We start from the raw sequence: 20,802 nt of genomic DNA on the forward strand, positions 1-20,802 counted from the left end.
CCCCAGCCAGGGGTCCAAATCAAGTAAGCCAGGAGGGCAGACCTGGAATTCTGGCTCAGTACACAGGTAGTCACATAATGCAAACAGCAGGATGCTGCTCTTAAGGACTTTTCACCAGACAAAGCAAGGGCTAACCCTCTGCCTATGTACATTGCTTAAGAATAAGAAGGGCTCTGGACCTACCTGGCTAAAACTACAAAAATATTCAGAAAGGGGTCTTGAAATAGTCTGCATTTATACTTTCTTTGTGGGGACCATCATTCCAGGGGGAAAAAAATGCCTGAATGAAGTATGATGTGAGGCCATGTCTAAAGCTTCGGCAGAACTCTGTGGAATACACAGCACTTCACGGTTTTGGTTGTGAGGCTAGCCTTGAACGGCTGGGCCATCTCCCCAGGCCTACACAGCACTTTAATGGAATTCTCTAGATAAACAAAAAACTGAAACCGGCAGGGAAGGAAAGACAGGACAGCAAGAAGTCAGATGGGAGGAGGAGAGTTTAGCAACTACGTAACAATGGATCGGACTGGTCTATGCAGAATTCTAAACCCAGAGGCAGGGAGGGATAACCCCAGCTGTCAGGAGTCTCCCCAGAAGAGACTCCTCTTGCCCAGTCTGTGTCACTGAGGACCTTTCAATCTTAAGGTTCCCAAATGTGACCTCTGCTCGCTAATAGCTTCACAGGTGGCATGCAGCAACAGCACAGGCAAATTTCAGACGGCCGAGTACAACCTCCCTACCTGAAAACAACAAAACCAAGACACGCTGTAGCACTGCACCCAAGGCACAGCAGTCCCAAAAGTCTCCTTCTCGGCTCTTAAACTGGGCAAAACGGCCTTCAACTCTACTCAGCTACAAAGCCAATAATGTCCACTGTTGAAGAAATATGGCCCTGGGATTTCAAGGATGGGGTCTCAGATGGGGTGTCATGCTCTTCTCCATCACCCCTCCCCACACCCTCCTCTCCCCTACCCCTCCCCCCAGACCCTCCTCTCCCCCACCCTCCCCTCCCCCACCCTCCCCCACCCCTCCCCCACACCCATGCTCTGCCATCCCTCTTCCAGAGCTAACATAGAACACAACTGGACAGAAAAGTCAGCCTCCTCCTTAAACTAAACCTACAAAGCAAAACAAACACAGGCGGTAAGGGATTTCGGAGTTGAGGACCCAGCTCTGAAGGAGAGCTGTCTCAGTTCCATTTGTCCGGCTTACCACGATTTTCTAAGTGCATATCATAAAATTCCCTTCTCTGAGCTGATATAGCCCTCCAGAGATGTCTGAGAAATTTTACACTTTAACTCCAAATCTTTTCTTTTCTTTTCTTTTTTGTAAATTGTCTTGCAATTCATGGTCATTAATTCAACAGACAAGATGCTCTGCAGACCACAGTGGACCCAGGGGACCAGCTCCCTGCCACCACCAGGTAAGGCTGCCTTCCTCAGGCTCTGTCTAAAACTCCTGAAGTGTCTCTGTGCGGATAACCACCCTTTGTCCATAAGCAGAAAGTAACTTATTAAAACGAGTGTGGTCTAATAAGGAAAGCAGGCCACTCAATGTGATCTGAGCAAAAGCATGCACTTCAATGGCCTCACACACACAAAATTAGGATGTCATTCACAGAGACCTGGACCAAACAGTCCTCTGAAGGGAAATTTACCAAATGCTTTCCTGCCAACTCAAAATAAAAATGCCAGAAGATAAACAACCTCTTCTAAAGAAAGCTTTCACCTGCCGTCTCTGTGCCAGCGAGAAGCTTTGGTGACTGTTGACGCTCTGTCTTTCGTTGTAACTATGGTTACTGCTGAGTCTCCTGTTTAAAGTGGAGTGACACAACAGGGACCCCAGAGAATCTAAGACATTTTGTTGCTAAACAAAAACAAAACAAGAAAAAAAAAAGAGATGATTTGAGCCATAATATATACTCTAAAGCCAGCAAGAGACAGGGTGGCCTGCTGCATTATTCTCAGACACCTAGAAAAAGACAAGAAGTCTAAGTTTCTCCCAGGAAGAGACTAGGACCCAAAAAGACTCAAATATCAAAACACTTTTCCAAGTGTAAGGGGATATGAAAAAAAAAAAAAAACTGGAGGAAAACCAGACATATAAAACACACACTTAACTAGAACTGTCAACTGCAAGTCTATCAGATACGATGTGTGCTAGGCTTTACAACAGAACTCCGACTATCAGGGATGGAACACCCCTGTCATCTAAAAATAGTCAAGCACGTTTACACAAACCTTCTTGGTCATGTAATAGTTCCCTCTGACAGAACAGTCTGGGCAGAGAGCAATAAACAAAATCTAGACAGGAAGTAGCCAGAAAGAATAAAGGCAGAGTGTTCTGGCACCATCTCCTTGTAGAAAAACACGAAACACGGCTCCATTTTAACAGAACTATTACAGAGCGCAGAGTCAGGCTCTAATGTGTGTGTCAATATGGTTGGTGACTGGGATGGGGTTACAATGAGGCTTTAATGTTCTGGCCCCATTCCTAGAACCCGCATCATAAAGTCAGCTCTGATCACTGAGCACTGGCAATGCCAGAGTCAAATTCCCATCCGGAACGATTGTTTTACCTCATCCCTGCAGGTCAGCCTTTGCAAAACCTTTTCTCACTTTGATGCACGTGGATTTGTGCACACGGCAATTTTCTACTTGCTAAAATAACTCCACGCTCCCAGCAAAAGAATGCTTAAAGAAAGCACAATGTGCCTGGCTTAAGAAGGACAGCACATTCCAAGGCTGCTTTCCCAAGAGAGATGTGTAAGCCATTCAGGAAGAGAACACTGGAGGATATTCTGGGGCAGTCACTGAGGAGACACAGCTCTCTTGAAAGGCTCTCACCTCGCCTTCTGGAAGCCACAGCAATGTCAGCGCTCTTCCACAGTCTTCCCCAGCACAGGCCCTAGTTGCATGTATTCTCTGTTTCTTCCACAGTAATAGACTCTCAGCCAGACATGTGGCTCTCTAGGTGAAGACTATATTTCCCAGCCACCCTTGCAGGTAAGTCAGCACGTGACTCGTTCTGACCAATGGGACATTGACCACAAAATATTTTTTTTTCCGGTTTTTTGAGACAAGGTTTCTCTATATTATCTTGGCTGTCCTGGACTTGCTTTGTAGACCAGGCTGGCCTCACAAACTCACAGCGATCCACCTGCCTCTGCCTCCGAGTGCTGGGATTAAAGTCATGGACCACCACGCCCCACTTATAAAATACTCTTAAAAGGAAAAGAAGACGCCCTCTTCCTATCACCTTTGCCCAAGATGGCAGAAACTAGAGCAAGCATCTTTGCCACCAAAAAAAAAAAAAAAAAAAAAAAAATTAATTGAAAATAAATGGAAGCTATACTAAAAACACACATGTGTGCACAAAAGCACCCACAGAGGGAAAAAACCCTCATGGACTCATTCTCCCAGGCTTGACTAGTTTATGCTCAGGCTACTACAGATCAGAGCTAAATTAGGTACTGTCTTGTTAGTGCCCAGCAACTGCGTATAGTAATGAATACATCTCTGAGGCACTTTGAATTCAACTATTATCTTGTTTGACTAGCCATCTTTCTTTTGTTTTGTTTTGTTTGTTTTTGTTTTTCAAGACAGGGTTTCTCTGTGTAGCCTTGACTGTCCTGGACCTGCTTTGTATACCAGGTTGGCCTCGAACTCAGAGATCTGCCTGCCTCTGCCTCCTGAGTGCTGGGATTAAAGGCATGTACCACCAGGCTTGGCTAGCCATCTTTCTTTTGGGGGGGCTAAGGAGGACTCAGATAAGGTCTATACAACTCAGACTCACCTTGAACTCACTTCATAGCTGAGATAGCCCTAAATTCCTGATCCTCCAGACTCTACCTCCCATATGCCAAATTATATGGGCTCACCACTGTGTCCCACTAACAGCCATTCCCTAGGGAGGACTGGAGATTTCATGGTATGAACAACCACTGGAGTTTGGTGTCAGTTTGCTGTTAAAGAGCCATCTTTTAGAGAGCTTGGTCTCTGTTTTTTTACATATATATTATCACTTCTACAGTAAGTAATGCCCAGTCAGGTCCCCCTTCCAGAAGGAGAAAACTGTCAGCTTTTTCCTCTGCTTCAGTCATCCAGCAGGGTCCCAGTGAGCATGAATGGTGTGCATGCAATCATCTAGGCAACACATGTCCAGGTGACAGGATCTTTCCCACCACTGTCATGTGAGACCCTTACCTTGGTGCAAGCCACAGTCCCAGCATTCAGAGGCCTCAGGCCAGGGAATCACAAGCTCTAGGCTAGCCTGGGCTACATACTAAGACTTTGACTCATACCAAAATAAAATAGAAGCAAATGAGAGGATCGTCTTCACCTCTCCCCAACAGCTGAGTATAACGAGATGCCATTCCTCTAGATGAAGAAGAATCAGAAGCCAGGACCCTGAACACTTGGACCACACACCTAGGTCAGAGTATCAGAGCAGATTTTATAGGCTCTTCAGTGATTTCATGACTTAGGGTGGGGATGTAGCTCGGGTAGAGTGCTTGCCTCACCATGCAGGAGGCCTTGGATCCCCAGCATTGAATAAACATGACTCCACATGACTCCCTAATGGAGCCGGGAGGGTCAGACATTCAAGGTCATCCTTAGCTACATAGTAAGGTGTAGGCCAGCTTGAAACGCATGAGTCCTTGTCTCAAAGGGGGATGAAGAAAAACATCATCACAATTGGCTTTGAAAGACACCAAAGCTGTTTTGTAGTAGCCGTCACCACCGCTTACGAAACGAAAGGACAGCTGGCTCCCTGACAAGAATGGCGAGAGTCCGCAGCCAAAATATCTTAGGCACACTGAGAGGGCCCAGCGAGCCACCCGCAGCATTCGGTACACACTAGCCCAAATCCAAATAAGAGCAAACGCCTTCTGAATCGGCTCCACGAGCCAGGCGGTTTCCTCCTGTTTGACCCACTGAAATGCTAGCACGCTTCCTTAGTAAAAAGCCTTTTAAAGCTGAGAGCTCAGGTTGCCTCTTTCGTTTATTTATTTTATTTTATTTATTTTTTAGCTGCCTCTGCCTTGTCTAATAAAGATGACCGAGTGTTTGCTTTGTGATTCTTAAGTCCTAAGTGTAGGAGTTCTTATATGTAAGGAATATTATAATACGGGCCATTTATGAATGTAGCATATTAAAAGTTGCCACAAAAAATACTAAAAACCGATGGCTGCCACTTCCCATTAACACTTGGAAGAGCGTGCCTTTCAGTGGATTAACAGCCAGACCAAAAGAAAGCTATTAACTTCAACCCTTTGGCAATGAACAGATAACATCAGAGGCTAATTTGAATCACCTCTGTTTTCACAAATTAAATCCAGTAATAAAGTATTTTATTGGATACTAAAATGTAGAGAACATGACATATCCTTATATAAAAATGATCTTCAGGAAGGAATCAAATGGTCACTCTCTAAGCAGAAGTCACAACTGCATTTCTTATTTCATCTGAGAAGCATATTTCTTTTTTTAAAAAAGTTTGTGTGTGCAGGGGAACGCTGGTACACATGAAAAAGAAAGACTTCCCTGTGAAATACCGCCACTCTCAGCCTCTTCTGGTTGAGCACCAGGATAAGAGCTGCGGGAGCCATTCCATTCTTAAACTTCTTAGAAGGCCTCAAATAACAGCTAAGAGTTTTCCACAAGGATGCCAGAGGGGGGCGGGGGTGAGATGGAAAATTACAGCTGAAATTGCATCCTTAAAAGAGCCAGTTAAGCCTCTGATATACAAGCAGGGCTCAGGTCTACCTGACTAAGGAAGCCACGGATAAAAACTGATCAAACAAACTTTAAAACGTTGCAGTTTTTTACCATTTTATATTAAAAACTTGGGCTTTCCCCCCCCCCTACACAAACTGAATGACGGCCCCAAATCTTAAACTTGGAAGAGAGGAATCTTCCAATAGGGACGTTTAGGAGAAACACGATGTTGGCTGGGTGACTAACTCAGTGGTAGAGGAGCTTGCCAGGCATAGGCAAGGTCCTGGGTTCAAGGGTTCAATCCCCAGCAATACAAAACAACAAACAAGCAGCACCGTATCACTAACCCCCTGTGTAAAGAAAGCAGAGTCACCACACCTCTCCATTCTACGCTCCCTGCCCTGCAAACCCCAAGCCACCCCCTACTTCCTATTTACAGAAAAGCAAAACAGCCAAAGTAAACCAGGCCTCCCCGGCTCCACAGAGACACTTCTCAGAAGTCTTAGAAATAATCTTTCACTGAATCTATTCAACACTTGCTGCTGCTGCTGCTGCTGCTGCTGCTGCTGCTGCTGCTGCTGCTGCTGCTGCTGCAGCAGCAGCAAAAGCCCTGGGTCCATTCGGTTGCCAGCACCACAGAGTGGCTTACAACCACCTGTAACTCAAGCCCAGGGGATCCTATGCCCTCTTGTGACTTCTACAAGACTCCTGCATACACATGGTACACATATATATACTTAGGTGCAGGCACGCGCACACAGATGCACACACACAGATGCACACACACAGACACACACAAACTTTAAAAAAAAAAAAAGAAATATGCTTCTCAGATGAAATAAGAAATGCATGTTAGGAAACAAAGTGTTTCCATTAGCAACCATTAGGCTTTAGGATGCTGATGGTAGGCCATATTTCTGTATCTGGGGTTCTCCTTACATGGCATATTCATGATCACATGTTCTTACTATATGTCCTCACTCTCTGTGTGTTCAACACACTCAGCAAGGCTTAAAACAGCAAGTATGGAGATGTTTTATCCCTGGCCTGTTTTATCCTTTGTCAACTGGCCTTTTAATAAGCAGTAAAGCAGACCAGGTTTGAATATGGAGACATAAGCCGTAAAGTTCCTCTCTCTTAATGGAGATCCGCTACAACATGCATGCTACTCTTAACCAGGAAGCTGTTGCCTTGGAAACGGGAGCTGTAACTACTGCAGTCACACCTCGTCGGAAAGACGGCCAAGATCTGTTTCAATTCTTAGATGCCTCAAGGAACTGCAGGCGATTGTGGCCGTGGAAGATGGCCAATCTGTAGTAATGAAGAAGAGCGTGCCAGAATTAGAAAGGCTGCGATTGAGAAAGAAGGAGGTAGACGGAAGGGAAGGAGGGGGAGGGGAAGGGGAAGACAATCCAAACCTAACACGTAAACCAAGCCGAGAACCACACAGCTGAAAGACTATTCCTGTTGGTGATTTGAACCATTCCACTCGATTTACTTTACAATTGCCTACAGCTCCATGCTAGGTGTGGGAATGCAAAGCCAAATAAGGCCAGCTCTTCTGGGGGAAATACACACGCGGAGCAGGTTCGCTGGGAAGTGTGCACAGCCTTACTCTCACAGTGGGGGTGGAAGGGGAAGGGAGGGATGCTTCAGAGATGTTGCGGCAGCTCTGAGCTGGAACTCAAACACGTGGGAGCTCCTCGGGCATGTGGGGCATCTCAGACAAAGGGCAGGACGGACAGGTGAAAAGGACAGAGGCAATGACACAGCGTGGCCCCACTGATCAACAGGAGCTGCAGTTCTGGATGGAACACATCCACATGCAGAAGACTTTCCCATGCAGGGCATTTGCCACTTCTGGCTCCACCCATAATTGCTGGCAGCACCTGCTAATCACTATGATAACTGGAAGGCCTCCCATTTCCGCGCGTCCCAGGAGTGTGAAGATGCTGCTGTCAGCCCCGTGGACAAGCGCAAGGACTGAGGAGCGGGGGCTGGGGGAGGGGCAAGGATGAGACCTAGGGATGAACCATGCAGCCGAGACCAGAGTGAAAGCCCCTTGACCAAGGCTCACGCTCTATTCTAAACCCTGAGAAGAGGGAACGGGTTATAGCTCAGTGAGTGATGGGGGAGACCTACGCGATTAAGACCTGGCAACTCGCTCATGGGGTCTGGCGGAGGTAGAAAATGAAAAATAATGAGTAAACATGATTGGCACTGAACACAGCCATGGGTGTGAAATAAAGAGTGGGAGGCAGAACACGAGGCTGTAACACTTGAGAGGCAGCCACACAGACAGCTAAGAAGCCATGAACAGCTGGCTAACTGCTGAGAAGAGACACCTAGTGTGGAGGTAACAGACCTGGACATTCCACTGTATGCATGTTCAAGCCATTTCCTCCGGGACCCCAGGAGGAATAGTCCCCAAGTTATTAAACCCGGCGGGGTGGCGGTGGTGGAGAACACTGTACTCAGGGTAAGAAAGCTAAGAGAGCGAGAAGGCTCAGCCACTTGGCACCACAGGGCTCACTGTGGCATAACAGCAGGCAGGGAGGAGGTGACACTACTGGCAAGAGGCAGGTGAGCTGCCAGGTAGCACCCAAAGTGGAAAACTCCTTCTATTTGAAAGCCCAGAGGAGAAGGTAGCTGCCTCCCAGGCTTAATATAAACTGCTCCTGAGTTACGAATAGCTACACTGTAGGTTGTAAAAGACCCCACCTATTAGCCCAGATTCTGTACTGGAGTGGTCAAGAAGCTGATTAAAATTCCCCTCCCCCGTGAACTAGGGAATGAACAGTGGGTGGGGATAACATGCTAAGGACTAGGAGGAGGAGGAGGCTGATGTGAGTATATTTTAATTTAAAAAAAAAAACTTGATTTCTATTCTGAATTTAGTTAGGCTTCTGAAAAGCTGATAGGCAGGAAGCCTGTAATTCCTGAGAATTAAGCAGACCTGCATTTCTCCAGGTCTAAGGAAGTCTGTGATGGGAAAAGACTGATGGAAATAGAGAGCAAAGAAACCAATGCGGGGCGGGGGGGTGGGGGTGGGACAGGGGGATACCATCAAAGAATGACTACAGAGTGACCACAAGGGGACAGAAAAACCTGAGCTTCTCTTAAAAAGCAAAGTAGATGAATAAGTCACTCAAGGAAAAGAATGTGTAAAAGGGCCAAAGAATATATGCAACAGTGCCTAACCTCACCGGGGCTCTGGCGGGCGGGGGGGGGGGGGGGGTGTCCGTTTTTCTCGTATTAGCATGTCAGAATATTTGGAGCAATAATCCCCTGGGCTTCTATGGAGCCCGCTGCTATGGCTGCAGAAGCCTGTTTGCACCCCCACCCCCACCCCACCCCGAATCTAACTCCTTCACGTGGAATGTTACTGTAAGAGAATTCCAGCCCCCCAAATACCCAGCCAGTTTACTCAAAGCTGTGCTGCCTTGCATCGATCTCATTAGCCAGCTGGTAAGATCATGGTTCCGACTGCGCCCTCCACACGCCAGTGGCCCACGGCACAGGCAGCAGGCCTTCCCCACTAGGTCTACTGAAAAGCCAAGGTTATTGGAACAAATCATAACAGAAATGCCTTGGCTTGGCTTAAAAAACAGTAGTCCCCTCTGAGGGACTAGGAGTGGCTGCGAAGTCTCTCCAGTGGGCCACTCGGAGCCCAAACTGAAGTGGCCGATAGAGGAAGTCGCCGAGTCCAGAGCCAAGCACTGCCTGGCCCGCATGCATCTGGCATGCAGGTCGGGTTCCAGAGGTGGCCAGCAGCTTGCTCACCCTCGGGCACCAGCTGGCTGGACCCTGGATGGGGAAATTCTGGAGGCCTCAGAGCACTCTTCTCCAGAGGCCATAAAGCACAGGTCCCGGCATGTCAGAACCGACCTATGAGGGGAAGGGGACCACAAAGCAAGCAGCTGCCTGACATGTCATGGGTTGTTTTAATTAGTTCCTTAAGCTGGTCAAATGATATCTGCATGAGACCTCCACTTCCCTGTGCTAATCAACCGGTAAACGCCTCAACCAACCACAGAGGCGACAGGCTGAGGGGACAATGGGCAAGAGTCCTCTTGTCCCCACTGCAGATGGAGCTCAGCATCTCTCACGCAAACTGAATGGCTGGCAAAGGAAGGGAGCGAGGGCTGGAGGGAGGGAAAAGGGGAGGGAGAGCAGCCATCCTCATGGACATCACTAAGAAGGCCTGCCTGTCCTTGCTGAGATAATGGCTGAGTGCTTAAAACAGGGAATTCAGGGGGAAACTCCTAACCTTGCTTCCTCATCTATAAAGTGGGAACACAACTTGTGGCCATGTCCTAAGGCTGCTATGAAACACATAGCGAGGACAGACATGAAGGCCTGTCTGTGTCAGGTGAGCCACCCGGGAACCTCCCAGTTCAGACGTGTGGTCAGTACAGACTGTAGCCACCAGCTCCCTCAAGGGAGGCCTCAACTTCAGCCACTGCCCCCCAGGTCACTCACTGCCTTCCCACTATGCCTGCAATGGTATCCTATTCTGGCTACTGACAGGCAGACGCAAGGAGTCCAGGCAATGTTGGCTCAGAGCAGGACACCGTGGCTTGTCACCCCCCAAGCTTCCTTCCAAGGTGGCTGAAGCCCGTTTCCTCCACCTTGCTCCGCCTGAAGGTGCTTCCTTCCTACTGTAGATGCCCGTCCCTAATGAGCACCTTACAGCCCAAGAGAGCCCCACCCCCACCCCCAGAGCTCCACCTGCAACACTGCCCTCCCTCAGTATCAGTACCCGGATTGCAGAGAGAGGCAGCCATGCTGCTATTTCAAGTCTAGCAGTCCATTCGTTGAGTCAGTCAGTCACCAAATATGTACCATCAGCGAGGGGCACCCACTGAGTGCTATCTGCTGATAGCTCAGGGTTGGACAGTGGTTCCTAGGAGAGCAGCCCTGCCCTCAAGGCCTGGAGGTGAGGAGGGGCTCCCTTGGTTGTCATGGTGACTGGAGGCTCTACTGGCTTTGAGAGATGGGCAAGAGAACTCTAGCGTTGAGTCCCACTGAGCTCCTGAAGGGCTCTCTTTTTTTTTTTTTTTAAGACAATTTTTTTTAATATTCAGAATTGACATCTCAGGTGGATGAGAAGAAAGGACTGGAAGGAGGTGGGGTCTGGGAACAAGAAGGATGTGGTGTGGGGAGGAAGGAGGAAGACAGTACTCGGAGAAATAACTGGAATATTGGGGGGGGGGGGCGTCTTTGGTACAGCCAGAAACCTAGGGCAATGGAAACTCCCAGGAACTGTGAGGATGACCCTAGCTAAGACTCCTAGCCAGCCATCTCCTGTACCCAGGCAAGACTTCCAGCGACTGCGACATGAACCCAGCCACCAAATCTTCGACCTACGATTTGTCCTGCCTACAAGTTGTGCAGGGGTAAAGGCGACACACAAAAATTGTAGGAATGGCCAACCAATGACAGGTGCAGCTTGAGACCCATGCCATGAGAGAGGATCCAGCCCTGACACTTTCCGGAGGGCCGGGAACCAGAGAATAGATATCCCAGAGACCAACAACAACAACAACAATAAAGTCAATGAAATAAATGATCACTAGTGATAAACTGTTATCTAGTCCAGATGTCATCAGGGAGGCTTCACCCAGCAACTGATGGAAACAGATGCAAAGACCCATAGGCAAACACTAGGCGGGGCTTGTGGAATCCTATGGAAGAGGGCGAGGAAGGATCGTAAGAGCCAGAGGGATCAAGGATTCTACAGCAAACAAACAAACACAACACAGAATCAACTCACCTGGGCCCATAGGGGCTCACATAAAGACCAAACTACCAACCAGGGAACCTGCATGGGACAAGCCCAGGCTCTCTGCACACATGTAACAGCTGTGCAGCTTGGTCTTCATGTGGGGCTCCTAACAGTGGGAGCAGGGGCTGTCCCTGACTCTGCTGCCTGCCTTTGGGGCCTGTTTCCCCTACTGCATTGCTCCTCCAGCCTTATAGGAGAGGTGTGCCTAGTCTTGCTGTAACTTGATCTGCCAGGGCTAGTTGATAGCCACCAAGGCTGGCCCTTTTCCTAAGGGAAAGGGAGGGAGGACCGACAGGGAGGAGGGAAAGAGGAGGCAGGGAGGAGGGAGTGGAAAGAGAGGAGGAAGGGGAAGCCACAGCCAAAATGAAAAACACACTCCTTAAAAATAAGATTTTAGTTTATTATTTTCATTGCATGTACGCGTGTGGCTCTCTGGGGTGGTTGGTATGTAGCCATGGGACCCCCTCAGAGGCCAGAGGCATTGCACTCTCCCTGAAGTTAGAGATATACGCGATTGTCAGCCTCCGAACATGAGTGCCAGAAATCAAACCCGGGTCCTCTGCAAGGCAGCACGACCTCTTTCTTAAACAGCGGAGCCAAGGCTCCGGTTCCTGAAGCTTCCTCTGAAGAACAGGACTTCGGTTCTAAATACACTGAGAACAGGGGCCGGTGGGAAGGGTGGGCACAGAAGCAAGGTTAGAAGAAAAGCAATTGTCTGGTGCTAAGGGGCTACGTGGTGTTAAACTGTAATACAGGAATACAAAAATAACCAGCAAGGAACGGCAGTGAGGCTGAAACAGGCCGATTCCGCTCCACGCTCTGCATTCTGAGTGTGCGCCAGGTGGACACAAACGAACTTCTCATCCCTCAGCGAGCAAGGGCCTCCAGCCTCTGAAGTAGAGACCTTTGACCTCAGGAATATTTGGAGCAGAAACAGGTGGTGTGAGTTGGAATGAACATCCAAGAAGAAAATGCCACAGATTCTAAAGGACCAGCCCCTGTCTCCATATGCAGTCTTTTTATATGCATTTTGTATGGTCAGCACTTCTCTGGCTTTCCACGTCCTTCAAAGGTTAGCTTCCCGCGCGCAGCACTGTGAGCACGTCAGACGAAGCGGAGGCCTTCTCTTATGGTTTCAGGCTGGGTCGCATTTCAGAACCACATGATTGAAGGGCTGAGCTCAGCAGGGCCGTGCTGAGGAGCAGATTGCAGAGGCCTCAGGCTGCCCACATTTCAGAGACTGATAAAATATCGCCCCTGGGGATTTTATGGGGGAAAAAAACAGTGACAGCACATTCCCCTCTAAGGAGCAAGCCTTTGAGTGATCCTACCAAATGCCAGGGAGTCTACATGCGCACAAAACACGCAGATGTAATTAAAAGAAAGCCTAAGAGGCTGTTCACTCTCTACATCCGGTGAGAATCAGAGCTCTAGAACACAGTTCTTTGTGTGCACTTGTACACGCACGCACGCGCGCACACACACACACACACACACACACACACACACACACACACACACACACACCACGAACCCCTGAACAGAAGTCTTCATGGCTTCTCTCAGTCACGACACCCCAAATTCGTTAGTGGGCTTCAGGGGCCTCCATTAATTGACCACCAAACAGGTCAGAAAAATCAACTTGGCCCCTAGACAGCCAAGTGCAGTGTACAGATGGGATCAGGCAAAGGCGAACAGTTGTGGGGGGGGGAGGCAGGGAGGTGGGGGCAGAACCACAGATACCCAATTCTCTCTACCTACCAACAATCTATACAGAAACTGTGCAGCTAAAACAAGAGCAGAAACTACTGGGGCCGGGTATGGGAAAACGTGCATATAACAAAAGCACAAAGGGTTCATAAAAGCAGTTTCCCTCCCTGCCCCCAGCCCCCAAATGCTCGGCAAGAAAAGCCGCAGCCTCCACTGGGCACATCTGGTTTCAGTTACCTGTGCCCGAGCCACAGCTCAGAGAAGCTGCGCTCGAGCTGACTCCACGGTTTAAGATCTGTCAGAGCAGCTTATGTGACGACGAAGGGACAGAGCGTGGACGCCTTGGGCAACAGCATTTCTGACCATCACACGAAGCCTCACAGATGCCATTTTGGCAGAGTAGGGCCGCACTGCTAAGCCTGAGCGCTGCAAAAGTAAAAGCCACCAAGGCACCTGGTAGATAAACCCAGCCCCCCAACGTGGATCGCCCAGAAGTCAGTTCAAACATGTTACAGACTCCAGCTGCTTCACACTGCTGCCATGCTTCCCCCCACCATGATGGGCCACATCCCCTCAGACCAGACTCAAAATAAACCTCCCCTTCCTTTAGCTGGCTTGGTAAGCTATTCGGTCAAACCAGCAAGTGATATACCAAATATCAGAAATCCTCCCAGGCCAGAATCCATAGCCTACCCTCACCAGATGTTCGAGCCTGACATAGCTTCCAAACTTTCCTCTGACCCTTTGCTGCTACTAACAGGATTTCACAAGGAAACACAGTTTTTTTTGTTGTTGGTTTTTGGTTTTTTTGTTGTTGTTGTTGTTTTTGTGTTTTTGGTTTTTTGGGTTTTTTTTTTTTTTTTGAGACAATGTTTCTCTGTGTAGCCTTGGCTATCCTGGACTCACCCTGTAGACCAGGCTGGCCTGGAACTCACAGTGATCTGCCTGCCTCTTCCTCTCGAGTGCTGGGATTAAAGAGTGCACCACCACGTCCGGCTGCAGCATTTAAGTCACTTTAGTGCCAGGTGTGGTGGCACGTGTGCAAGTGGACAGATCATGAATTCAAGACAGCCCTGGGTTACACGGCATACCCAGGTTAACTTGAACCCACAAGCCAATCTCTCAAAATAATCTACTTTAGTAGTACCAGGGATTTCATTGCCACATTAAACTTTTAGCGGGGAAACTATCCCCTTAAATTATTAAAATATGTATTTTTAAAATATGTATTTATTCGAAAAGTACTGTCAGCTGGGCAGTGGTGTCACATGCCTTTAATCTCAGCACTCAGGGAGGCAGAGATAGGCGGATCTCTGTGAGTTTGAGGCCAGTCTTGTCTACAAAGTGAGTCCAGGACAGTCAAGGCTACACTTGGGGGGGAGGCAGGGGCAGGGAAGAAAAGGGAAAAGTACTGCTATCCAGGTAGTTCAATACTTACCATAATTAAAGAATCATATTCTGCTAATTGTTTCATCATTATTCCTTAGTTTCTGTATATAGAAACATGGAAAGCAGTAGTAAACATTCAGCAAAGCAGGTGTTAAAAGATGTATTCGTGCGCTCTGCCCAGTGACTAACTGTTTGTTTGTTACAAAACTCAACAAATAAATGGCATGCATTTTCTTTTGTTTGTACCCAGGGATTTCATCCTGATGAGCTTTTTAATTAAACAAGCCTTCGTAGCAAAGTCTAACCTGTAATATAGCATTATTTGTCCTGGACAGACAAGGTAACTAAGCTCCAAGCCGTTACTGTTCACCAACCTCTAAGTCCTAGAGAGCAAGCTACTTCTACTGTGGGTTAGAAGGAGCCCTAGCCTCAAAGAGAAGAATGCTAGGGGACTGACGCCTTCTGAAGAGCTGACAATGGCTTCTCGGTTCTGGTTCCACTAAATAAACCCCATGTTATTAGAAAAAATAAATAGAAAGTAAGACAACCAGCCCCCAAAAGACTCAGGACATTCTCTGCCGAGTGAAGAAGCCATGGAGAGCAAACCCCATTTGCTAGAGAAAACAGATGCTCGCTAGGGCTTACAATACTGAGAGCTCAATTTTTACCTTGGTAAAAATATCCAACTTAACATGAACAGGTACGTAGCATGTTCGTGTGGCATAAACCCTGCTCCTGAAGTACCTCACAAGGAGGCAAAGCGCTGCACCTAGTCACATGACCAGGTGGAACCTCACGGCCGTGAATTTGCAAAGGACACTGAAGAACTGCACAGGCAGAACGGATGGATGGGGGCCACTCTGGCCTCTGGCATACTGCAGAGTCTCTTGAGCTTTGATTCTAGAGATCTCCAACTCTCGTCCCTTGGGACACTCGTGGTCTGTAGTCAGTTCTAGGTTGACTCATCATGCAAACCAGAGGTCTTTTTTCCCAGTTTTTAGGAGGAAAATATATACGCGCACATTTATATAGCACGCACCCTTTCAAACTTTTCCCACTTAATTTCCCCAGTTCTTAGTGCCTACCACCACATGATCGAATAAGAATTTAAAAGGATATATATAGTCAAAACCACATTGTGGAGACTGAAGAGATGGCTCAGCAGCTAAGAGCACTTGCTGCCCTTGGAAAGGACCCAAGTTCAACTCCCAGCACCACAACCACCCAAAGCTCCCCGGCCCTCTTCTGACCTCCTTGGGTACCAGGTACACACCTGGTGCACACACACACACACACACACACAAAGCATAACAGTCATACATAAAATAAAGTCACTTATGTGGTAGAGACACACACATAACACACCATACACATAAATAAATGTATCTTTAAAAGTCTTACATATTAAATTTTAAGATATAAAACTTTGATTATTACAACAAAAATTTATCTTCTTCTAGTCCAGTGGGGCCTTTTTACCTATGACATCATAATTCTGGGGCACCAAGAACAATGACCCTTTGAAGGCTACCCAGAAACCTCATCCCCTGAATAAGTCCAGGTGTCACATGCTAGTGTTTTCTAGCCCAGCTCTTTGCCTGATAGAAACCTGCAGCATATTCTACAGAACATAATCCAAAGTCAAGGAATTTAAACTATGCCATGCTTCAGGCCCCTAGTCAGCCCTGGGGCCCACTGTGAGACGGGCATGGGCACCCGTAATCCAGGCGCCTAAAAACAGAGGTAGTGGAGCCCTTGAGGCAAGGAATTGGCTCAAAAGGGGCAATGCCTTTCGCTGTTTTCCCATAACCAGAGAAAGTAGATTGTCTGTGACTCGGTGAGCGACTTCATGGCCCTGGGAGCTTTTTAAGCTATTGCCAGCCACAGCCTGAAACCAAGCGTCCCTTCTGAATCTCTCAAGCAGCTCCCTGTCTAAATTCCCGTAAAAATACACCTTGGTTGAGCAGACTGCAGAAGAAGAAAAAGGAAACAAGACATGAAATTCTGTTCTGGGCTGACACACTACCTGAATAGGGCTTAAACAGATCAATAAAATGACGTAATAATATAGGACCCGGTTCTTTAAGATAAAAACCCAACCAATATCAGTGTGTTTGCTGTGGTCACTAATGGGGCTCTTTAGAGAAATTCAAATTATCTAGCTTTACCTTGTCAGTAGACACAACCAGCCATCCCATCACCTACGCAAGGTGTCAGACCCCACAGCTGACAATGAGTGTGTCCATAGTGTTACCTCCCCAATTTGTAAAGCAGCTGGCACATAAGGTCTAAGGAAGGAAGTGTGTACAATTGATCCAATATAGTCACTGCTTCTTTACCAGGATTCTCCAGGACCCCAAGAATGATCATGTGATTCTTTCTCAACATCTTGTGCCTGAAATAGATTCCAGAGCCACCTGACAATAAAATAAACCAGAGCATGTTTCTATTTCGTTAGTCTTAGTTTAAAGGCAATCTCCGTTGGGTTTCTAAATGCAATCAAAATGGGCTTGGAAAAAAAAATTGAGACAGGGTTTCCCTGTGGATCCCTGGCTGTTCTGGAACTCGCCATGTAAACCAGGCTGGCATCACACTCAGAGGATCGGCCTCTCTGCCTCAGGAGCACTGGGATTAAAGACATGCACTACCCCCATCCCCACCCCAGCTAAGCTTGGAAGCTCGGAGATCCTTTAAGGAATTCCTAAATGCTAAAAGAAATTCTTCCTCCACCTTGGTCTTTTTTTAAATGCAGCGCTCTCTCTCGCTCTCTCTCTCTCTCTTTTTTTTTTTTTTGGTCTTTCGAGACAGGGTTTCTCTGTGTAGCCTTAACTGCCCTGGACTTGTGTAGACCAAGCTGGCCTCGAACTAACAGTGATCCACCTGCCTCTGCCTCCCAAGTGCTGGGATTAAAGGCGTGCGTCACCACGCCCGGCTTCACCGCCCGGCTTTAAATGCATCTCTTTGCTCCTTAGAATATTTACTTTTATTTTAAACAATTCTAGATGCATTTTTAGCTTATGAAGTTGAACACACTTGTCTCTATTCAAACTTGGAAAATACGTAACTTTGAAATGAAAAATCTCTAAGCTTCCCTTAAAGTTCTAGAAGTTTGTCTTGTCCCTAAATGAACAAAATCATCCAACTGCATAATTCCCTGGGAAAGGTCAATCCATGGAGACAGTAGAAAGACACAGGCCATCATGGCTCAGGAGGAGAGAAATGAAAATGCAGAGCACAAAAGTTTTCAGGGCAGTGAAACTGCTCCGTGAATGCTGAAATCTACTCAAGTGGATGTGCCCTTGACACATGGTAAGAGCCACAGCATGTAAAACTCCAGGAATCCTGGTGTAAGCTATGAGCTTTGGGTGATGGTGATGCAGTGGCATCCAGTCACTGGAGAGTAAAGATGCTGGTGGGGGATGCTGAGAGCAAGAGAGGCTGGACCAGGGGCAGAGAAGCCGTCTGTACCTTCTGCTCAGTTTTGCTATAAACATAAAATCACTTTGCATAATAAACTCTATTTTTAAAGATTTTTAATAGTGGTGTGTGTGTGTGTGTGTGTGTGTGTGTGTGTGTGTGTGTGTGTGTGTGTGTGTGTACATCCATGCATCCATGCACTGGCACATGGTACAGGACAGGTGTCTGTGGAGGCCTGAGGTGTTGGATTCCCCACCTGCTGTGGTGCCGGGAACTGGGATCCTCTGCAAGAGTGGTAGGAACCCTTTACTGTTAAGCTCTCAAGTCTACTTTTTTTTTTTTAAGAGTTTTACCCTCCAGATGTTACAAAAAAAAAATAGTATACATTCTTCCATTTTAAAACTGAATTATATAATTGAAGAAGTTAATTCCCCTGCAAGCAGACTCGGAGAAGCATAAAAGCAGCTATGTTGTAGGGCCTCCCTGTGCATCACAGAGCACTTGGCAGAGAGGATGTGTGTTTGTTTGGTCTAAAGCTAAGCAAGAGAAACCAGCCAACACTACTCATTAGCCATCGATGTTATCTTTGATTTTGTTTTGCTGAGACAGGGTTTCTCTGCGTAGCCCTGGCTACCCTGGAACTTGCTTTGCAGACCAGGCGGGCCCTGAACTCAGAAATCTACCCGCCTCTGCTTCCAGAGTGTTGAGATTAAAGGTGTGTACCACAACTACCCAGAAAATCCACTCTTGATGCTGATGAACACTTCACAGAAATGCCAGACAAATCCACTCAACATCCACAAGCAAGCCCGCATCACTTGAATCTCATAAGCAGGCACCTCTATTGCACTTATTGTAAGGTAACCAGACACTTTGATCTAGTACACCAATTCATTCAGAAGCTGGCATGCCGGAGGAGCCGTCAGATGCACCCCTCCCCCATCAAACAAGTGGTTTACCAGTGTTCCATTACGAAAGCAAGACCTGGACGTTTCAACATGTGAACTTTGCTTTCAAATATATTGGTTTCTAATCACGCTTATAATCCAGCTGTGGTGGTTTGAATAAAAACGGCCCTCACAGACTCAAGGAGGGTGGTGTCATTGGAGGTGTGGTTTTGTTGTCACTGGAGGTGGGCTTTGAGGTCTCAGATGCTCAAGCTAGGCCCAGTGGCTCCTTGCTCAAGCCAGGCCCAGTGGCTCCTTGCTGTCTGCCAGTCCAGACATAGAACTCTAAGCTACCTCTTCAGCACCATGTCTGCGTGTGTGCCACCATGCTTTCTGCTGTGACCGTAAGGGCTAGAGCTCCGAGCCTGTAAGCCTGCCCCAGTTAAATGCTTTCCTTTATAAGAGTTGCCATGGTCATGGCGTCTCTTCCCAGCACTAAAACAGTGACTAAGACACTGCTGCTTATATCCTGCTACTAGTCAGAGTGGAGCAGGAGGAGGAGACCGCATTTTTTTTTTTAAACAGTCTCCACCAGACCCCAATAAAGGCTCAAATGTTGACGAGAACCCTTCCCCAAACTCACATATAAAAAGCTGACTTTTCATTGTTCCTCACTGGGACTATACTACAGAAGGATCGCGAAGCATACATTTAAGTTCATTTATTTTAATGTGTCAAGAGCTGTTACACTGTCTCCCTACCTCACCCCTCAAATGTTCAACTTTCAACACGTATTGCACGGCACACGGTTGCAACACAGATTTTCATAAGTTGACTACATTTCTTGTGAGAAGTACGTGTCTGTCGTTCACACGAGGTGACCACACATGGCCACCTGAGGGAAGGAGGACTGTCCCCCAAGCTAACATCCGCCCTTCCAGCACTCTCAAACTCCAAGCAGTTTCCCTGGAGTACAGGAAAGCTTTGTGGAAAGTGTGTGGGAATGTGTGGCAGCGCCTCAGGTCCCTGTGGGTACCTTCCAGATACAACTGCCCATCCACTTCCCTCCTCAACATCTTCCTTCTCCTGGATGCAAGGTAGAAATACCCCTCACCCTCTGAGATTCTGACTGAGAAAACTGGCCCTCAGGTACAAAAAGACCACAGTGCCTAAGAAATGTTCCATTCTAGATCAGTCAAAGTCAGGAAAGCATCCTCCCATGAACAGCTAGGGCCAGCTTATCAGTAAGTTAAATTCTCCACAAACACACGAGCTAATTCCATATCAGGTCAAGACTAGGAAGCTAGACAAAGCCTAGTTAGCTTTAATGATCTAAGCAAGACTTTAAAGGATATGAAAGGTGCCCTTTATGCAGAATTCAAAATAGAAATTTGAAATGTGTACACTAAAAGGCTGTGGTCCAAGGAATAGCAAGCTCACTCATGGAAATGCATCAAATGATTAGCAATGTAGGATCTGCTAATATAAACTGGTGAATAAAATGTGGTAATATAAATTATTTACCCAATGCTTTTTCTTCACCTATTCATTCCTTACCACTAAAACCACCAACTTTTCAATTTTTGGGGGTCTGATTCAACAGAAGCCATGAAAATACTTCACAGCACGGGAGTGTTATCCAACTGTATATCACCTGCTTTATTTTAAACACTGGTGAACAGTGGTCAATAAATGATTCCATACTCCTAGATCAAGAAGTAGAATATCTTACTTTGCATGCATAGTTTTCCATGTTGATATGTTGTTAATAATCATTACAGATGCAATCCTAAAATTTATCATAGAATAGTCATTTTAAGTACATCATAGCAAGAGCAAGCACAGGTACCTAGGAGTGCTTGGACGAAGGAAAATGAAGGGAAACATGATG

The 20,802-nt window shown here is 47.1% G+C and overlaps 1 protein-coding gene across 3 annotated transcripts in view; it reads right to left on the bottom strand.

The window, feature by feature from the left end:
• The window catches only part of ANKRD44 (ankyrin repeat domain 44), a 295,573-nt gene that overhangs the window by 230,708 nt on the left and 44,063 nt on the right, over window positions 1-20,802 (bottom strand). The window contains exon 2 of one of the 3 annotated variants that reach the window (XM_084779452.1): window positions 14,657-14,708. The exons of the other annotated variants lie outside the window; for them this stretch is intronic. Within the exon in view, the coding sequence (XP_084635578.1) occupies window positions 14,657-14,695 (39 nt within the window). The 5' untranslated portion in view covers window positions 14,696-14,708. The remainder of the gene's footprint in view (window positions 1-14,656; window positions 14,709-20,802) is intronic. 3 annotated transcript variants of the gene reach the window in all.

The sequence above is a fragment of the Acomys minous genome, assembly GCF_964271855.1.
Source record: "Acomys minous genome assembly, chromosome: 4".
In the NCBI taxonomy this organism is placed as follows: domain Eukaryota; kingdom Metazoa; phylum Chordata; class Mammalia; order Rodentia; family Muridae; genus Acomys; species Acomys minous.